Here is a 22363-nt window from a genome sequence, read left to right on the forward strand (position 1 = left end):
TCAATCCTTTGTGATTTGACATATATCAACTACACATAACTCTCAACATATTTGTACCTTTACACCAGATAACTATAAATATAGTAGCCATAGCGATCCATTATTTTCACTATAATTATTTGTAAACTATCTCTACAACATTGTCTAAATAGAGAACTATGTTGACCTCAATGACAACATATCTCTTAGTTCAACACTTTGGATATCTTTTTTTCTTGAATGACTCTTCCCTTTCTCAATTTTCAGGTTTTAGAGTGTGATCATAACAATTATCTAAGCTTTATTCTTTATGATGTTCACTAGACAATATATCTCTATGACAAAAAAATGTGCCTTCACTACAATTAAAAATCTATAAAATCTTTAGTTATGATTCAATAAAAGTATTTTACCCCTACAGTAACATTCACACCTTCACTTGATGTTGTTTCTATCCTTATTGGTCACTCGAATAGTCATATTGCTGAAGCTACTGCTGCCCTTTACACTACTATTTTAGTTGTTGATTTGGGGTACTCCAAATTATGGTTGGAAGGTGATTATCTGAATATTATAAATATTCTTAATAATAAAAATACTACCTCTTGGTCTATAGAGGCAACGGTTATGAAAATCAAAACCCTATTTCAAAATTTTGAGAAAGTGGTCATTTCCCATACTTATAGAGAAGCCAACGGGGTTGCTGATTGGATTGCTAATCACGCAGTACAAATGGGGCAAAAGATGAGGTGGCTCGATGACTTACACAATCATGTGGATCTTAAAGAAATTATTAATTATGATGTTATTCATTCCATAGTGGGAAAGATTTTCTCAAATTAGAAATTTAATGATTTGCGAGAGTGGCCTTATGATTGTCAGTTTAGCATTCCCAAGGAGGTACATTCATGTGAAGGCTATGTGCTCTCTGCACATATCCTCAAAAAGGCATCCTTGATATCTTGTCACAAAAAATTGGTCTCACTTCTACCTCTCTGCTATTGATATCTAGGTGTCTCCGGTTTTTTGTTCGCTCTGCAATATGGGAGGTGAACAGAGGAAGCAGGAACCCAAAAAATGTGATGATTGGAAGGCTAGGCAGGATGTTTGGAAGATTCTCTAGAAAGGGAAGGTGGTTAGCTACCTGGAGCGGTTGCATGGATTCAAACCCCATGTCACCACTGCCTTCTTCAAAAATTGGGTGGATAACAAAGTTACTCTACATGGTGTGTCTGTTAAGCTGACTGAGGAATTCATTGTTGAAATCACTGGTCTACCCATGAAAGGTATCAATTTTTCGAAGTAGACCAGTATTTCCAATGTGACCTACAAAAAATTCTTGAAGACGGAAGAAGAGGAGCTGCAATTGGAAAAGAATGGTGACTTCTTTGATGTGCAACAGATAAAAGGTATTAATTGGCATGATGTGCTTGGTTGTATTCACAAATATTTCATCCTTGATGGAAGAAATAAAAGGGTGCACAAATTCTAATTTGTCTTCCTTAACCATTTTAGGTACAAGGACAAATTTTCCTTCCCTTTTTATTTGCAGTTTTCTTTGCTCCAAAGTTTGAATGCCCATAAAAAGAAATAGTCTCGACCCATATTACATGAAGGTCTGATTTTACTCATTGAGGGTTTTTGTAAAAATAAGTCCATTGCTTCGTCCCCGTCCACTGGCAAGCATAAGAGTCCTAATCCTATTAAAGGAAAAATGGATGAGAGTGTTAAAAAGAAAATAAAGGCTAAACTGAATCCCTCCAGTTCTCAAAGACAAATTGAGGAAGAGGAAACTAAGGTGGAGAGCACTGATGGCTTAGATAAGGATGCCCCTGAGGAAGAGGAGGGGACGAATGCTGGGGATTTTAGCTCTAACCTGGATAGTTACCCAGATTTGAAAGACTATAATGAGGATGGGAGAGAGGAACATACTACGGAGGTGAATTCGGAATAAAGCAAGTCTGAAAATGAGGACACTCATATTATGTCTGGGGGAGGTGATAAAGAGAAAGAAAATGACGATTTAGCTCCTAAGGGACATGCTAAGGAGGGCTAGAGCCACCATATTCATGTGGAGCTTGGTGAGGTGGAGCTGTTGGATGGGGGGATTCATATTGATAAAGATGGCCCTGTTCCACACACCACTGCTGATGATGCGGGTGACTCCCCAATGAGGGAAACCAAACTCTCCTTCCTTCACTTTGCTAAACAAAAGGCTGACTCCTTCCTTCAGGTCGATTTCTGGTTATATAATGAAAAAATGGGGTTGAAGAAGAAAATGGATACCTTGCAATATAACCAAGAGGCTAACCAGGCTATTATTCAACGCATGGAGGTGCAAATGGGAGGTATCCCAAAAAAACTAAAGGATTATGAACAGAATCTTAGACTGCTCATTAGGGAAAGTGGAACAAAAATGGAGCAAGTTACCTCTAGCATCTGTGCAGCTGCGATGACTTTGGGTAAAAGAGTTAATGAAGGAACCATATCTTTGGAGGGCCCAAGCAAGAGGACAAGATAGAGTTCAAGGAAAAAGGCTTTTATTATTGTTGCTTCTTTGATTGCTAACTCCATCCAAGACATGGCTAAGATTGGTAAGGAGGTTGTGAAGATGATTACAGAATTGTAATAGTTTCCTAGGTCTTCTTCTCTGGTTGGGTTCTTGTGCAGGTCTTGTTTGCTGGCTGGTTCTTCTGGTTCTTGTGTTTGGTCTTGTTTTCTGGATTTTAGTTTTTAACTTGTACTGTCAGTTCCAGGTCCTTGTAAAACCTAGGTTTTTTATCTAGACTTTTTTAGTGGTTTCAGGTCCCTGTAAAACCTAATTTTGATGCTACTTTTTAGTAGGTTTATGGGCTCTTTCCTGTTGGATGGCTTGTTTTTTCCTTTTTTGAGGATGTGAAAGGGTTTCGGGGTCCCTTCAAAACCTGTTTTTACCGTAATCTAGAACATTCACACCTTCACTTTGACAAAAAATGTAAAGTGAAAACATGTTGGTCCACTTATATAAAAAATCTTGACGAAGTAAATAAAAATATTAAATCAATTCATAAAACAAGACTAGGTTGCAAGCCATGATTAAAAAACAAAAAATACAATTTATAATTATGTTAACTATCTAGTTTTTAGTTTTTGTTGGTGAGTTTTGTTTTAGATGGATGTGGTTGAAAGGTGTCACTATTTTCTTATTAAGAATCAATTTTGAAATCTTAGATTATTAAGGAAATGTAATTCTCATCGATGTCTTAAAGTGTGAATAACAATTAAAATATCAATAATCAAAATTGACAAAAATAACACTTGTGTAACATATTTTTGCTTTTTATTTTTCTTCTAATTGACTTTAGCCTGGAAAGTGGGGAATTAAAATATATAGTTATAATTGTGATACTCAAATTGAAATGAGGGTGTCTAATTGTTAAATAACTCAATGATATAATTTTTAACAAACATTTATTGTAACTAAATAATGTAACTTTAGAAAGTATAATTTCAAGAAGCTATTTGGAAGGTCACTTGTGACTTGATATGATGCATTTGATCTACATATAAATGTTTGAACATCATCTACAACCATACAACACTTTCAATATGATTAGTCACATTTTTTCACATATAAGTAATATAAGAGAAATAAGTGTATGTGTGTGCATACATGTTTCACATTATTAGGGAGTCCCTCCACCAAATTATAGAGAATGCATTCTATTTCTTTGGACATCAACAAAATAGATTATTTGAAACTGAAAAATAATATTTACACATTGATCAATAGAACTCTCTTGATGGAAGACAATTTTATTCTATTTTTAAAATTAAAAATACATAAAAATGGTATACATGTATTTTTTAAGGACAGATTATTGACTTTTTCTTAAAGAAAAATCATAAATTCTTTATAGTAATTTTTTTAAAAACTTCACATAGCAATTAGAATTTTTAATAAATATCTATTTGTGTGGATCATGGAAACCACTACGAATAGTTTTCACTTAATGAAGATGATACCATCCTAATATTTAGGAGGTGTAAAGGGATTTTGAATAAAAAACTATGAAAAATTCTAAGTGATGTTAATACAAATTTGGTTTCAAATGAGCTAAAGTTAATGTCTAGTGTTTTTGCCTAACAAAAAGAATTTAATATATTGAAATCACACCATGTCTCCTTATGTGATTTTGACAAATTTAAACACATAGTTGTTTATAATGGTGTTGGCAATCTTGAGTGATCTTCATAAGCCAATAATATTTAGTGAGCTATCATTTTTGTCTTTGTTATGAATTTAAGTAGATTTAGAGCATCAACATTATATAGTTTAACAACATCATCTAGATTATATGTAACATGAATTATTATGAAAAAAATTAACTTTTAGAGATAACCATTATGGGCTTATTTAATATGTAATAAATTATTAAGTAAGCTTATTTTAAAAGTTAAAAAATAAAACAATAAATTGATTTAAAATAATACAAAAGGAAAACAAGATGTATTCTCATAGATATGTTATATAAGTCACAATTAATTTATCCAAGAAATATATCTTCTATGAGTATGATTAGCTCAAATAAAAAATCTACAAATAAAAAATGTAACTCAAATAAATCAAACGAGAGTTGCAAAGTAAAGAATATCTTATTTGATTATATAGTTTAACACCATGTTCGAGACTATATGTAACATGAATTTGTAACTCAAATTAAAAATTTGCAAAGTACCATCCCATTACAAGATATTTATATAATCATCTATCATAATATAGATAGATTCTAAGTGTAGCAATTCTCAATTCTACATGACCAATTATGCCTATGATGCTTAATAATATAGCTCATTATTGATTTTCAAATTTAGTTACCTTTCTATAAGGGAGAAGTTGCTCAAATATTAGAAAAGGGGTGACACAATATTTAAAGAAGTATTACATATTCAGAATACTCTTAATGAGCAATTAACAATCTAATGATTTAGTAGATTATTAATTATTAAAGAAGTATGATTTATATATAAAGTATATAACAATCATTAAGTTTTCTTCTTCATGGATAAGGCAAGCTAATGTGTGGGTTAATCCTAAATAAGGTGTGAAATAGTGCTTGTTAGGTGAGGGATGTGTGAAGGTGAATTTTGAGGGGTTTTTTAGAGTAACCCAAGGTCCTTGAATATAAGTGTGTTTTGAGAGACCAAAATAAGAATATTCTAGGTTTGGTGGCAAGATGGTTGCAAACAAAATAAACATTGCAACAAAAATTAGGTAGCATGGATGCCTGTTAAAACTAAACAAACAAACAACTTTATTTTAGGAGAATCCAAATTGAAGGTGATTTACAAATCATTCTAAATACTATTCAATGTAGAAGAATACTGAATTGGCAATTGAATAAATTCAAGGCATATGTGTGAACATTTGACCCAAGTTTGGACTCTAGGTGTAGCTTTGGTTCATTTTTAAAAAAATTCCAAAATTAATAATGGATCTAGTTTGACTAAATTCCATGTAGAGTATAGTTTTTTTTCATCCCATACCAAAATGTCAAATGGTGTGTTTGGGACATATAAATAAAATGATACTACCTCCAGGTCATTTTAATCATCAACAACTAGGGATCACCCCTCTATCTTATGCATTAAGATACTAAGAGCCACTGATATATTCTTCATAGCCCTTTTTACATTAGGAATTTCAATATTAACTTTTGCATCAATAATATAAAATTTTATTTCTTTCTCTAAATCATTCTTGTAATTATTACACTTTACTCTTGCACCTACACTCGAGTTGCTAGCATCAAAATCACATTATTGCTAACTATTTACATATTTGTCACTTGATATGTCTTCAAACTTTACTTTTATCAAAAAGTTTGAATCAACTAATGAGCTTTGACAAAGGCACAAATGAGAAGCTAGTACACTACCATACCTTAGCTTAATAAGCTCATCAATATTCTTAGCACCACCTAATCTCCCTTTGTAATGTACACAATGCAAAATTTATTAAATGTATCAAATTTTTATAGACTCCAAGTTTAGTGCCATTTTTTTAAGGTATTAAAGTTTTATACATCCCAAAGTTAGGGCCACAAAGAAGTGTTATAGAAGGTTGTACCAATTGGATCAAATTTATAAATAAAAGGATCAAAGATGAAGAGGCATAAGTGATCTAAATAATCACAAAATTCATAGAACACAAACACATTAATCTTTTCATTTTAGATTCAATTTCAAATTAAGATTAAGAAATTGTTATCTATGACACTCAAATTAATCTCCTCTCTAATAAATTTTTTTATTTAGTTCAAATGATTTAATGTCTATTTTAATTCAAAGATGAACACATATTATTGACATAGAATTACTCACAACCTTAAATGTTATTTAACACAACTATTTGAATCTATTGATGTAATGATTTCCATAATGCTTTAGAATGTATATGTAAGTTTCTCGGTTTGATTGTTTTAGAGTTTTTAGCATCAACATTTCATATCACACTCTGTGATCTATCATTAGAATAAAAGAAAGTGCGATCCATTTGAATCTATTCATTTTAGAATTAATTTCAAATGCGCCAAATTAATCTTCTAACACACTCAAATAAACCAACTAATCTCCAACATTAAAATGCTATTAGTTTTATTCATCTTATTCCTATTTTAATTTCAAATCATATACATTTCTAAACATGAAACTAATTAGTTTAATTAACTAAATTATTAGGGAATATTCTATTCCTCCCACCCAAAAACTCGTACCTTTCCTCCCATGTTCTCTTCTTAAATCCCAAAATGGTCTTTACAACCAGAAAAAACCCAATTGAGCATCAGGTGAAAGAGTGTAGGAATCTGCTGATCATCACTGCAACAAGTATAACAAGTAAGAGAACAAGTACGATCATGGCTATGCATGTCCAGTTGCTAGTGTTTGCCCGAATACTTGTAGCCCGTGGAAGATCTTCCGCGTCTCTTTTAACAAAGGAAGTGGCAGCCATGAAATGGGCCTCAAGGTCATCCAAGTGGTCTCCATGAGAGAGCATCAAAACATACATTTCAACGAACAATCCATGCAATTCTGTAAGCTTTTTACCAAACTGCTGAGCTCCATCACAGCTCTCATGAACTACTTCAGAGAAATACCCAGTGCCCATAACATTTCTCAGCATCTCAAATTCCGATATCAATGTCTCCAAAGATTTTCTGAGTCCGTTGGTGGTGGCCATTCGACTTCTATCACTGGAACTCCCTTCCTCGAACCCCCCCACAATGCGGTTCTCCAAATTTGCCCTCTTCAGCTCTTCAAATTTAGCTTTAACACGCCTCGTATTGTTCAGCATTTGCTCTATATCTTTCTCCATCTCTTGTTCTCTGTGCATTATTTTCCCCTCTTCGCTCCTGCCTTTAAGTTTGAGTAAAAGCAGTTCAATCTGCTTCACCTCTGCTTTGATGAGGGCCACCTCTGAGAAATATTGTGCAAGGTTTTTTTCTGTCTCAGCTGAGCCCATCTCTATCTCTGGGGATTCAAGCTTCTCATCTTCCTCATCATATGAGAAGAATCTCTATAACAAGTCATTCATTGCTTCAGGACTTGAAAGACAACCCAGAGAGGAAATTTACAGAAGTCGATGAAGGGAATGGATGCAAGAGATATTGAGAGTTAGCTAAAACCAAATGTAGAACATGTGCTCGTTGGTGAATTGGCCAACTAATAGAGCGAAATATGTTTGGTTTGGTCTACTTCATGACTTTAATTTTTTGTTTTTTTGTTCTTTGTTTTGGTAAAAGTAGCATTTTGGAGTAGTTGAGCAGATTCTAATCTATGTAGGCTTTATCTATTAATAAATAGATATGAGTGAAAGTGTAAATATATAATTTAACAAGTTGGGATATGTTATTCATTTAATTGGATAAAAAAAAATTCAATTTAGAGTTGAGATTATATTATCTAAGAGTTCTTACATTATGCATCTTTTTGTAGATCTACTACTTATTTTCTTACACATTCTTATATATTTACCTTCATCTGTATATTTGTTAGTATTATCTACACACTCATTTTTATGCACACGGTATCTGTTTAATGATATTTACACCTTTTTTTTTTGTCTTGGAACTAGTTTGTAGTTGAAGATCATCCCCACAATTGTAAACTCATCTTGCTTTGATTTAAATTTCTAAATCAAACTTGATTGACTTTCTCCCATGTTTATCTTGTCCAGTGCTCACTAAGCAAAAACTTATGGAATATGGATGTTATTATCTTAAAATAAATGCAATGCATACATTCAAATCATAGAAGAAAAAGAGAAAGCATTCAATCTACACGCTTCAATTAACACTCTATATATAAATGCAAACCATAATCATCTTAAAATCACAACAAAAAGTTTGGATCATAGTCCCAATCACCCAACATTTATATTAATTACTTTATAATTTAAGATGATCTTGTTTATTTGTTTGTTTTCTTTTCATTATTAAAAAAGAGCTAAGAAAAGAGGGAGGAAACCCTTGTCAAAATTAAGGCAAAAGGATGTTGAAGCCTCAAGACATGTCAAAATTTGTCTCTATATGTTGGAAAGGGGAAGAGCCTTCCCAAGGAGACATGAAGTTCTTATCATGGAATGTTAGGCATATAAATGCCCCTAGCAAAGTACGCCTTATAAAGCATTCTCTAAAGAAAAATGTGGCTAACATTTTTTTTTCCATTTAGGAAACTAAATTAGATTAGGAAAGTTTAGAAGGTTGGAGGGAAAAAAAAGTAGGGGGTTGGGATATTGTAGGAGAACCTGCCAGGGGGACCTCGACAAGATTACAGTTTATATAGAACACACACAAAGTTTACTAGGAAGTTCTTGATAAAGGTAGATTCTAGTTATGAGGTAGACTTTATAACTTCAACAACAACCTAAACATAGGTGCTATCAACATCTATGGTCCCTCCTTTCCACATGATAAGATGAAAGTTTGAGCAAAAATTGATGCCTTCTTGGCCTCCCTCCCAAGGCAAAACTTCATAATTGTGGGAGGCGGGGGGGGATTTCAATGCAATTCTTCTAAGTGAGGAAAAGGAAGGAGGCCTAGGTAGAGCCTCCCAAACAAAGTTTGCTTTCAATGAATGGGTTTGAAGAAGTAATTTAGAAGAAATTCCCACTTCTAACAAAACCTTTACATGGACTAGTCAAAGGATGGGTTTTAATAATATTAAAGAAAAATTATATAGGTTCTTCTTTAGAGGTAACTTCCAAAATTTCAATTTGAGCTAAATTTCCAAATCATGTCATTCTTTGGTTCAAATCATTATCTGATCATTTTGGAAAATGTGGGCAATGCTAATCCTAATATAACTCTCTTCCATTTTGAAAAAATATCGCTCATGGATCCAACCCTAGTTGATCTTATAGAAATTAGGTAGGAAGAAGTATCCTTCGAAGGATCCAAGGCTTTTATATTTATGACTAAATTCAAAGTCATTAAAATGAGACTTTAAAAGGGGAATGTTAATTTCCCTAGGATTTTTTTTAATAAGAAAATAGAAATAGAGGAAGGTTTGGCTTATTTGAATAAAGAGTTTATTGCTAATGGTATGAACCAAGGAGCTTTTGAACAAGTATTCAATGCCACTAGAAAAAGAACAAATTTTCTAGAGGTAGAAACCTTGAGAGCTACCAATAAATTTCATAACAACACAAGAATTAGAAGACAATCAACATAATTAGATCTCTAACATGTTTCAACAGAATAATAATTGATAAGCCAGAGGAAATAGCCTCAAAATCGATACCATTTTTAAGAACTTATTGAACAATGATAGAGATATCTATCTTCTGAATAATAGGATTTTAAACAACATCCCAAAACTTATATTTGCCAATCAAAACAAAGTTTTATTGAACAAAATATCAAAGGAAGAGGTTGTTGAGGGTTTAAACCAATTTAACCCCAATAAAGCACTAGGCCTTGATGGGTTTCTTTCCCTCTTCTACCAAAAATGCTAGCATTTCCTATGAGATGAAATAATAGAAGTTTTGGATAATATTCAAAACTTTGGAAAATTATTAATAGAATTAAGCCATACTTTTCTAGCAATTATCCCAAAAAAGAAGAATGCCTCAGCTTTAAATGATTTTAGAATAATAGTACTTTGTAATACTATATACAAATTATCTATCAAAGTATTATAAAATTGATTGAAATCCAAATTTGTCAATTTTATTTTAGAAGAGAAGACATGCTTTTTTCTAGGTAGATCTATTTTAGATGGAGTTATTACAGATAAATAATCCATTCACTCAGTCCAACATAATAAAGATAAATCTATGCTAATTAAACTAGACATTAAAAAATCTTATGACAAGGTTGCTTAGTCCTTCTTATGTAAGTGTCTTTATGCCTTTGGCTTTGCAAAGAAATGATTAAATCTAGTTTTTGAGTGCATCTCGACACCTTAAATTTTGATCCTTATACATAATATGCTAGAAGGATGCTTTGAAATTTTAAGAGGACTTGGTTAGAGAGATCCCCTTTCACCCTTTCTTTTTATCATCATGGAAGAAGCACTAGGTAGATCTATCCATCAAGATAGGATTGACAATAACATTAAAGGCATTAGGATCACTTCTTAAGAGGACCCCACCACTTGCCAATTTTCTTTTTGATTAGACCATGTTATATGGGGAAGCTTTGGTTGTGGAAGCTAGAGGGTTTGATAGAGTTCTATCAGGTTATACTTAAGTTTTGGGTCAACTTATTCATAAGAAAAAATAGAGGTTTTCTTCTTCAACACTCCTGCTACCTTAGAATAGGAGATCCTTGATGTCTTGGGATGTAGTAAATGTCACCTTGTAAATAAATATCTAGGCATCTCCGTTAATCCTAGATCCAAAGAGGGTGGTGTTTGAAATGATACAATTAAGAAGGTGGATCTTAATATTACCTCCTAGAAATGAAAAAGGATATCCTTAGGTGGCATAACTACTATGCTTATATTAGTATTGGTGGTTATTCCTATTTACCAGATGGCCTATTTAGAACCTCAAGGGGAAGCCTTGAATCAATTAACAAAGAAATTGAGATCATTCTTTTAGTGTGGGTCCAATGATAAAAGAAAAATCTCCTTTCTAGCTTGGGATAAGATCTGCAAACCCAAGGAACATGGAGGGGTCAGTCTAAAGAGATTCGAGGAAAAAAACAAGGCTCTCCATGCTAAGCTTATCTAGGGGACAATTTTTGAACATTATCTAAAATGGGTCTGAATTCTAAGAAGTAAATACCTAGAGGGGAGATGCTCAAATATTCTCTTTAGGCATGCTAACCCTCCTAAGGGATACCCCCTTTGGAAATTTTTCTTAAAATGTAGGCCACTAATTACCGCCAATCTATTATGGATTATGGGGAATGGGCAAAGAGCTTTATTTTGGTATGACTTGTAGGAAGGCCTCCCAATTCTCACCAACTATTTTTAGGATAAAAGGCCTATCCATATTATGAAAGATAAAATTGGAGTGTATTTAGTAGATTATATGATTACATTTCCCTCTTCTAACCTTATGGTCTTCTAGTGGAAATTAGATTTGATTTTGGACATTCCAACAGAGTTCAGTTCTAGACTAAGGGAGATTCAGACATCTAGGATGGTAGTTCTTAATAATAGGCCTGACAAAATTATTTGGAGTATCTCCCCTTTAGGGAAATACTCTACTGAATTAGGATATGAGATTTTATATAAACTCAACACCTTCCCCTGCTATAATATCCCCTTAGATTTATGTGGGGATAAAAATTGTCTTCTTAATGATGGGGTTTTTTCTTGGTTTTCCATCACAAAATCCTTAATAGGAAAATTTGTGAGGTTGGACAACAAAGGTCCTTCAAGATGTGTTCCTTTTTAAAAATATTCTGAGACCCTTGATAATATTTGGTTAAATTATAAATACTCCAATCAATGTTGGATCTAGTTTGTGAATAAGTAGGTTGACATTCTACCCTCCCCAACAGTTAGTAGATCTCTTCTCAAGTTGGCCCAAACTCCACCTCAAAGAATCTCATGGTAGTCTTTGGTCTTCTTTTCCATCTCTCCTCATTTGGAAAATTTGGAAGGAAAGGAATTGATGTATTTTTAAAGACAAATCAAAAGAGTTGCCACATTTCTTGATCAAATTGGAAGTAGGCAATGTGGAAGTTGTAAATAGATTCCTCAAATGTAGAATGGGTCATTTTGATTTACCCCTTGGCATGACAAAATGTGCAATGAATGGGAAGGTTTAGTGATTTCTAATATAAAGGAACCAGCTAAATCAGTATCGATGAATGAGAGAAAGGAATGTGTATGGAAAGCCCTAGAGGTAGGATGGTATAAGCTAAATTTTTATGGGGCTTCTAGAAGAAATTTGGGCCAAACAGGTATAGGATGTTGTATTCACAATTGGGAAGGTTCTATTATTACATCCATCACTAAGCCTATAGGAGTTATGACCAACAATCTTGTTGAATTCTGAGCCCTCATTGAAGGCTTGAAAGAATACGAATGACTTGGTATTGAAAAATTTGAGATTGAAGGGGACTTGTCACTTATTATTAATGCCACAAGGAAGGGATCTACTCTAAATTGGAAATTGGAAAATCTCCTACAATATAAAAATTTATTTATAAAAATAAATGAAGAGTTATGTACCTAATCAAATTTATAGATAAGGTAATTGAGTTATTGATCAATTACCCAATCGAGGGGTAGAAGGAGAGAGGATTAGTATAGGTTAGTTTTTTCATAGGTTTGTCTCTTACCTTTTGGCTCCTTATGTTGTTTTCCTTTAGCTTTTCCTTTTTAGTATGAGCCTTTTCTAATTAGATCTATCTTTCTTCTTTGTTAGATGAATCATCTTTGCCTTTTTCTTTCCACACCATCTTTTGTCTTCTTGTATTCTCAAGATTATGCTTTTTAAAGCTAAACATGACCCTTTTGCAATCTGTGTGTGGCTGTCACTTACTTCTTCTTTTTTATCATGATGACCCCTACTAATCTAAGGGGCCATGATCCTCACAATTTCTTTTGATGTCCCTATTTATGATTGTAGGCTTAGTAATATCATGATTTATACTCATTTTTTGGTGGTTAGAGTTGTCTATATGACTTTGGTTGAGTTTATTCATAACTATGAAAAATATAGGGCAAACTCAGTTTGGCCATGTTTATAGCATCAACTCCTTAGGTAGACCTAGATAAATTTTCCATCAAACTTCTCTATAGAAGAGTTTTTAAAGAAGCTTACATCAAGGATTTAGACTTGGTAATTTCAAACATCAGAGAAGATTGTACTATACCAAAACCTCTTATGAACTCCATCATACATCTTATGAACTACATCAAAGAAAAACCCAGTGCTCATAACATTTCTTGGAATCTCAAGTTTTGATATCAATTTCTCTAAAGATTTTCTAAGTCTATTGGTTGTGGCCATTTGACTTCTATCTATGAAACTCCATTCCTTAGAGCCCCCCACAATGTGGTTCTCCAAATTAACCCTCTTTAGCTCTTCAAATTTAGCTTTAACATGCCTCATTTTTTTCAACGTTATCTCTATATATTTCTCTATCTTTAGTTCTCTATATGATTTGACCATGACAAAGACAAAAAAAATATAGATTTAGTGTATTCTTGAGTGGCTGTTGCAAAATTCTCTAGTCTACAGTGGAATATCTTGTCAAAACAATTGGAATAATTCATAATGAAAAAAAGAGTAAATCTAGTCTACAATGGCAAGATACTCAATTTTTTGTATTGAGAAGCGCAATTTTCTACAATAGAAAAGTTCTTTGTGAGCTTCTCTAGACACTCTCAAAAATCAAGTCCAAACCACCACACCTATTGACCATACACTTACACCTTGTTTCGGTGGAAGCACTAGTCTACTATATAGGTTTTTATCTATCTATATATTAATATAAGTGAAAGTGTAAATATATATTTTAACAAGTTGGGATATGTCATTCATCTAATTGGATAATGTTTTTATGTTCAATTTAGAGTTGGGATTATATTATCAAAGATTTATTCATTATGCACCCTTATATATACCTATTACTTGTTTTCTAATAATATTTACACATACTTATATATTTTCCATCATTCATTTTTTTTACTCTTACATATACACTTATTTTAATGCACATGGTATATGTCTAATAAGATTTACACTCTTTTTTGTGTTGAAACTAGTTGTAATTGAAGATCATCCTCATAGTTGTAAACAGATCTTGCTTTGATTTAAATTTCAAAATAACTTGATTGACTTTCTACCACCTTTATTTATCTTGTCTAGGGCTCACCAAAAAAAAACTTATGTAATATCGATTTTATCATCTTAAAAGAAATTCAATGCATACATTCAAATCATAGAAGAAAAAGAGAAAGCGTTCAGTCTACACACTTCGATTAGTACTCTATATGTAAATGGATACTATAATCTCCTTGAAATCATAGCAAAAAGTTTGGATCATAGTCCTAATTGCTCAAAATTTAAATCAATTATTTTATAATTTAATATTGATCTCATTTACTTATTTGTTTTCTTTTCACTATTATAGACGATATTGAGTAGTGATACATCTAAGCCTTAAACATATGACTCCTTTTGCCATTTTTATTTGCTTAGTTTAATTTTAATTTTGTTTTAAGAGGATTAAAAAGGGACCCTAATTTTAGAAAATCCAAGAGGCATAGAAAAAATAGGATGTTGTCAAGGGAATCCTCAAAAATAACTTCAAAAGTAGTGAAAAATAGTAAAGGAAAAATAAACATATAAAAAACAAAATTTAATAAACTATTTTATGCTCCTAAAATATCAAATATATTTGGGTTTCCCAATAGTTTCAATCTTAAATGGTGTTTCTTGTACTCCACTAGATTAACTTTCTTGGATTGGCATTTATTTCTTTCTTTTTGCATTATTTGTTCAAATTTATCATGGTGTTTACATATACCTCTAGAACACTAAATTTCCTTTTCATGAAAATAATTGTTTCTTGTAAAAAATGGTTTCTTATCAACAATGTAGTACTTGAATAGTGCAATGGATACCATACTTAGTATTCACCACTTTCACCTCTATTGTTTTATCAACTTGAGAAGTCTTATTGTAAATTTCACCAATTTTAGGATGTGGCTCTTTGGTTTTATCAAGGGAATTATTATACTCTTTCTTCTTGTTAAGGGTTCCAGTTCACTAGCTAATTGAAATATATTAACCTTCAATTTTTCATAAAATACAATGAACTTCCCATCAATGTAACACAAAATTGCCCATAAGAAGAGTTCAAGCTATCATTATCCTCGACCTACTCCTTTGAAAAATTATTTTATTGAGAAACAATCTCTAAAATATTCAAAGCAACTCAAATAATAAGGATTTCCTTCTCTCCTAGTTGAAATGACTATGTTTACATCGTAATCTACATTAGTAAATTCAAAATTGAGTTTTTGGAAGATTGATGAATGAATTTTCTACCATATTTAGAACTATTTTAAACATATTTTTATGGTTATATTTTTCAAAAAAAGAAAGTCTTATGTACAACATATGCTTCTTCTCATAAATTCTTGTTATTTGGATTGAAAAAATCTTGCACTAGTCAAAGTGTTAACCTATGTCAATCCTTCTTCCATACAACTTTGGAGAGTGTGAACAAGCTTGGCTACTTCCACACAAAATAATCAAATTTCTTGGATGCAATTTCCCTTTTCCATTAGTAGTTGGGGAATTTTCATTTGTGTTTTTGATGAACTATGAAAATAATAATAAATATGGAAAACTTTCATGTAATATAGATAATAAAGAGTATATATGAGAAAGGGATGCAGGGATAGACCTAGAGCCTTAAATTGGGGCTAGGTAGAGAAGACACTAAAACAAGGCACTAGTGTTACTAATTTGTGACAAATAACATATAAGATTGATTAAAAAATCAAAAAAGTTTTGAACATATATCGTTGAAATTTGAGGCAAAAGTGGTAGGACAACAACAATAAGTTCAAAGTATTTTGAACTTATTCATATACCCATGAAAGAGGGGAAAAATTTTTTTTGTACAAGGGCTTGCCTTAGTAAACCCTCATGTTAGTGTTTTTATCTCCACAAAAATGATGAAAATTCAAAATAAATCAGATAAATATTGTAATTACAAAGTTACCTTCATGTGAAGTCCTTGCTTGAATCCAACATAAGGTGGGGATATAATATTCTTTGAAATTCTATAGGAATTAGTACATAACATGATAACAACAATAAATAAGAAATAATATGTCATTATAACTTCACTTTAATTATTGATCATAATGTGCTTGATAATTTCTCTAGATGATAATTCCACTCCCCAATGTTTCTTATTTAAACTTTGTAATGGAAAAGGGATTCATATTCATATTCAATAGACATCTTTCTAAAATAACCTTTTGGGGCCAAGCCAACAAGAAGGTTGTGTTCAACCATATCATAAGGTCCACATTTGAATATTGACTTCGGTGCCTTTTGTTGGGGATACTAGCATCAATAAGTCATGTCCTAATAAATTCTCACTTCAAAGAGTCTAAAATTTAGGAATTTGTCCAATTTTGTTTTTCAAAAAGATCCAAAACATGGATATTTAGTCATTATTAGGCACAGACCAAGATGAGTGTTAAACCTATCATGAAAATGTGAGTGACAATAATATGCAATGCTATATTTAACCCCAACTTTAGTAGGGGTATAATCTTATTCTCATACCCATGGTAAAGTAAAGATCCCAATCAAGGTTAAGGAGTTTGAATAAATGGAATAGAATGAGCCTTGGCCATGATGTCCCAGCAATCTATAATCTTATATTATACATGACATGAAGCTAATGCACAAAGCATGTATGGAGCATAAACACAAATTAAAAGTAATGAAGTAAAACACAAAAATAAAAAAGGATGCATGCAAGGCATGAAGCATTCACACAAGAAGATTATGAATTTGTAAAAAGAAATTGTGACTTGATGATGTAAGAAAAATTTTATATAAAAGGTTGCCTCGATACCAAGCACCATCCCAAAGTTTAGCGAACACATAGAGGAACCTAATTAATACATATAATATCAAGAGAAAACACTATTATCTACAAGGTTTTAAGGGATTGAAGGACAATGAAGTCAAGCTTATCATGAGTATGAAGTTATTATTTGTTTAAAGATCATGCACTTTATTTAGAGCTCCAAATGTGTTATTGGTTCTCTTGTAGATTGTAGGCTTGTGGTGGGAATTTTGATGAGTTTACAATAGGATTATATTTCAACATAAACATAAGACCACATAAATTATGACAAGTCTTTTAGTACCAAAAAAACTAGCTCATCAAATAAATGGAACACATAAATGATTACACAATACTACTAACAATGCACTTATAAATACACCCCTCTAGAAGAACATTTAAGAAACTATTTATATCAAAGCTCATAATACTCTTAGAGGCTAGAGACTGCGAACCTAATTTCAAATCCATATCTTGGAAACATTTGCATCTTTATCAGTATTAGTACAATAAAGTAAATGCAAAAATGACTATCAAAGAGAAGATGTATATCATCAATAATGTCTCTCAGATCTGCTATGTAGGACTCCACAAACAAACCTAAAATAGTTGTTATGTAGTCATCCCCTAATGTTGGAACTCAAAGACAAGGTATACCCAACTATACTGAATTACATGGACCTATCACTGTAGAAATGTATGCATATGGAATTTTTTGATGTTGCGACCTCGTCCTACATCTGTTAATAGGATCCCCCACAAGTGAACCTATTGAATCACTATCACTATTGTAACTATCAGTTTCCACAATGTATGAAGTATGGAGAGGATTAGAAGATAAGCTTGGTGAACTTTCCTCAAAGTTAACATTCTTCTTTATGAATATCACATGAGTCACAGGATCCATAAGTCTATATGCCTTAACACTTTCTTCATATCCAATGAAAGTACAAGGTCATGGTGGTTGTGTCTTGCATTCCCTTGAAGATATGTGTGCCTATGCTAGAAAACCAAAAACTTTGAAGTGTTTCAGAATTGGTTTTCTTCTGCACCATGCCTCAAAAGGAGTCATTCCATCTAAGAAATTATGAGAAGACCTATTAAGGATCTGATTGGCACTACTTATAGCTTCTATCTCAAGTGATGGATCAAGACACTTAGCTTGAATCATACAACTTGCCATTGATTTAAGAGTTCCAATCCTCATTGTTGCAACACTTGTCTTTTTGTGGACTAAATGCTATAGGATTCTGAAGATCAATGCCCTCAAGTTCACTAAAGTCTCTAAGTCTTGAGTTCACATAACTACTTCCATTGTCCATATGAAGAACCTTGATGGCTTTACTTGATTGCTTCTCAACATGACACTTGAAGGCTAGAAACTTAACAAACACTTCATTCTTGTGATCAAGAAAGTAGACCCATGTGTAGCATGAAAAGTCATCAATGAAAGTGAGGACATAGAGACCCTTGCTAACTAATGTCACTAAAAAAGGGTCTGCTAGAACTATGTGAACCAACTCAAGAATAATTGATGCTCTCTAAGATTTCCCTTTGTCAAACTTCTCTTCAAGATGCATATCCATTGAACAAGTTGAACATTCACCCTTAGAAAATTTGATTATAGGTAGACCTTTGACCATATTTCTTGAGCTAAGTTGATGAACATAGTTGAAGGCAAGATGTCCATACCGCTCATGCCATAATTTAGTTTGTGATTGTGAATGCATCAACAAGGCATGCAAAGAAGACTTAGGAACTAAGTGGGACAAATAATAAAGCCTTGTGTCATGATTAACTTTACCCACTGCAACCAATTAATCATCCTTAAGATTTTGCACCATTACTAAAATAGGAACTCAACTTTATTGCCACCTCCATAGTGAGTGATTTGGTAAATTGAAAGGAGATTAGTGCTAAGGTTAGGAACGTAGAGACCATCTTTGAACTCTCCATTTTCCATCTTAACTTGTCCTTCCCCTTCAACTTCCACTTGTGTATCATTCCCTACAAAGATGTGAGGTACCTTAGACTACTTCAATGAAGAAAAGTGTCCTTTTGAAGAACCCATGTGATGTAAATCAAGAATCCATTCCCTTGAAGAAATCAAACTTGCCATAAGTGCTTGCCCTTTTCCCTTTGAAGTGGATGGATTTGAATCCTTGGAAGCATTTGGCACATTGACTTTATTCTTCCTAAGTAATTTTTCTAACTCATCTATTATCTTAGTCTTGCAATGATACTCATCATGATTTAGTTTCTTGCAATATGCACAAAATAGTTTATCCTTTTTCTTGTTGTTTCCCTTCTTGTTGGAAGAAAATTTGCCTTGTTGTGAGGAGGAAGATTGTTGTGTCTCTTATTGTGATTTTTGCTTCCACTTTTTTTGGTTGTTGTTGGTAAAACTTTTTCCACCTTGATTTGTTTGGTTCTCATTACTAGTCACCAAAGTTGTAGACTTGGATGACTTGAGAATTCCCATGTCTGTCAGCTTGGATTGTTCCAACATCAACATTTTTGCAAATGCATCAAATGAAGGCTTAGTGAAGGCACTTCCCATGGCCAACCTATGAGTGTTGTAACACAAAACAAAAGATGCATACTCTGAAGGTAGCCTCTTCAAGATGTTACGAATCAATCTATCATCCTTCATGGGATTACCACAATCCTTAAGTAGTGCTCTTAATTCATTGGATTTGTTGACATAGTCTTGAATTGTGTCAAAATTCTTAGGATCCAATAGAAGTAGATCATCCTCAATTTGGAATCCCTTTTCCTCATCCACCCTACCATACAAACTTTCAAGTTTCTCTCAAGCACCCTTGGCATCCTTAAAGCTAAAATGTGGAAGAAGAGATCTCTATGAGCATAACTCCTAATAATTCCTAAAGCTTGGTTGTCTTTAACTTGCCAATCAACTTGTGCATTAGCATTAGTGGGTTTTACAATCGTTCCATCAACATATAGATTTAAACCTTTTTCCATTGGTCTACTCCATACAATATCTTTCCATGTAGTATAATTGTGTGAAGTTAAAAGTGGAGTTTTAGGTGAACCCATGATGAAAACAATTAAAAGAGCACAAGAGAGAAAGAGAGACATAAGAACACAAGACACACACTCCCTATTCACTCAATCAAAGAAACCCCCCAAAAATGATGCTTTTGGTACTTTATATGTAGTGTGTTTACAATGGGCCACTTGTCAAAAATGGACAAAAGTGGGCTTCTAATTTTGCTATTTACATCCTCCTTTTGGAGTTCAAATTTGAAACTAAGTAATGTAGCTCAGATATTCAACAATTTGAAGTTTAATCAAAGCAATACAATGCAAAAAAGGACCTATATCTGAAAGTGGTATTTTTGTCCACACAAGCCTATAATTTGATTGCAAATTTGGAAAGTAGACAAAAAATTATTCATTTAAAAAAAAAATGAAACCTAAAAATGTGTCTAGATGAGCCCGTACAGAGCATTTGAAGTTGCAAAATGTAGGATTAGATAGGTACAGTTGCCAAAAATTAAATTTTTTTACAAATTTGTGCACCAAAACCATAAAGTAATTACACCACTAAAAAATTTAGGAAATTCTAGCCAAAATTTAAAAAATTGCACCTAATTTAGAGTTTGGGTGACTGGGATATGGCCTCCCGAATTTGGATTACCAAATCAAAACTACATATGAAGAGGGGTTTTCTTAGCAAAATACTATGTTAAAATTGGCACCCAAATGGTCATCATGGCAGTGCAATTTTGCCTACTAATGATGGTCAAATGATTGCCAAATTTAGGTTCGTGAAAAGTTGAAGTTAGTGAAAAAGGGCCCCTAGGTCACATTGTAGTACAAATGATGACATCAATAGGTGATGCCAGTGGTATGGATGATGATGTGGCTTGTATAGAAGTGCTAATGTGGACACATGCATGGCAAGTTGAGTCAATAGGTTGTACAACTATCGACGTGTCATGATGAGTCATTAACATCGTGGCAGGGTGTGACGTGTCCATAGGGTGAGTCATTGCTCATGTCAGTGCTAATTGTACTTGTGGTAGATAGATGAAGTAGACATAGCAATAGATGTGGTCAAGCTAGATGGTGATGGCAGAAGTTGAAAGGGGCACCGTAAAACATTTAGCGTTGGGGAGATTATGTCTCCGATAGGTGGGTGTGGGACTTTAGTCCCACATTCACCCTACTATGGGAGTATTTAGTTTATAAAAACATGAAGCCACAATATGTTCAATGGCTTAGAGGTTGTCAAATGTGAAATGTTGTTTTATGTTGTGTCATCGCCAGAATAATTATGATCATTTGTTAAAGGATGTATCCGCCAGAATATGTAAATGTAATATGCCAGAATTGTAGAGAAATCTACCTAATGTGGGCACCAGGAATTGACCACTTAGTGTCCTACAAAAAATATGCTCTCTATAGGCCTAGTAGGCCAAAAAAAATTTGAACAAAATGCACATCCAAAAAATGCAGATCTGAAAATGAATTACACATATCTAAAAATGATCATACTAATTTTGCAAATCAGGCCTTTAGGTTCTGGTTTACAAAAAAAATTTGCCTCAATTTTGACTATTGCCCAACATAGGCAAATTTATAGTTAAAATTCATGAATTGACGCTTTAGATGCAATGGTGAGATTCTCTTTGGCTCTAGATGCTCCCAATCACTATAGATTCGCTAGATTTGAATCGGTGGCCCTCTGAGAGGTGAAGCAAAAATGGTCTCCAATGGCTATGAAATGACACTCCTATGGCTTTGATACCATGTAAGAATTTGGTATAGCTCTGGTACCATGTAAGAATTTTCCTTAGGTAAAAATCACACCAAGATCAAGAAGCTCAAGCACTAACACAATATCAACCAATAAAGTATGATCAGAATAACAATAATTAGAATATCATTGTGTACATACACATTAGGAATGCCTGAATATAAAGGCCTCTAGAATGACTAGGAGTTAACGAAATGATAAGCCTCACAACTAAGCACATGTCCACCAATAGTGGATTATCCTCCATTGAGCACAGAAGTTGGTGTGATGATGAGAGGATAATCTTACATAGGTGTGTCACATAAAAAGATGTTTTAGACACCATGTGCTTAATTAGAGTGCAAAAAATTGTATTGTCAACAAGACAACTCATATGAGTACACATACTCCTAGGTGTCTAACTAATAAATAATAAAATAATGCATTAACCTAAGTAAACTTGAGTAAAGTGTAATAATAATTAATTAAGTATACTAATAGAAACAAAGAAACAACAACAAATGTGAGGACAAATATGGACTTCTTATTTTTGCCACAAATGTGGAAGTACAAA

At 32.9% G+C, this 22363-nt stretch overlaps 1 protein-coding gene across 1 annotated transcript; it reads right to left on the reverse strand.

Moving 5' to 3' along the window:
• Positions 1 to 6577: 6577 nt before the first annotated feature.
• On the reverse strand, positions 6578 to 7647 carry LOC149567489 (syntaxin-124-like). The gene has a single exon (XM_089817491.1). The coding sequence runs from the start codon at positions 7478 to 7480 to the stop codon at positions 6803 to 6805; it is 678 nt and encodes a 225-aa protein (XP_089673617.1). The 5' UTR covers positions 7481 to 7647; the 3' UTR covers positions 6578 to 6802.
• Positions 7648 to 22363: the final 14716 nt, after the last annotated feature.

Source organism: Cupressus sempervirens, chromosome 3 (assembly GCF_028749045.1).
Source record: "Cupressus sempervirens isolate cs-2001-9-10 chromosome 3, ASM2874904v1, whole genome shotgun sequence".
Classification (NCBI taxonomy): Eukaryota; Viridiplantae; Streptophyta; class Pinopsida; order Cupressales; family Cupressaceae; genus Cupressus; species Cupressus sempervirens.

Bases quoted from the DNA above. Each gene is read 5' to 3' on its own strand.
- LOC149567489 (XM_089817491.1), bottom strand. From the start codon at position 7,480: ATGGGCTCAGCTGAGACAGAAAAAAACCTTGCACAATATTTCTCAGAG.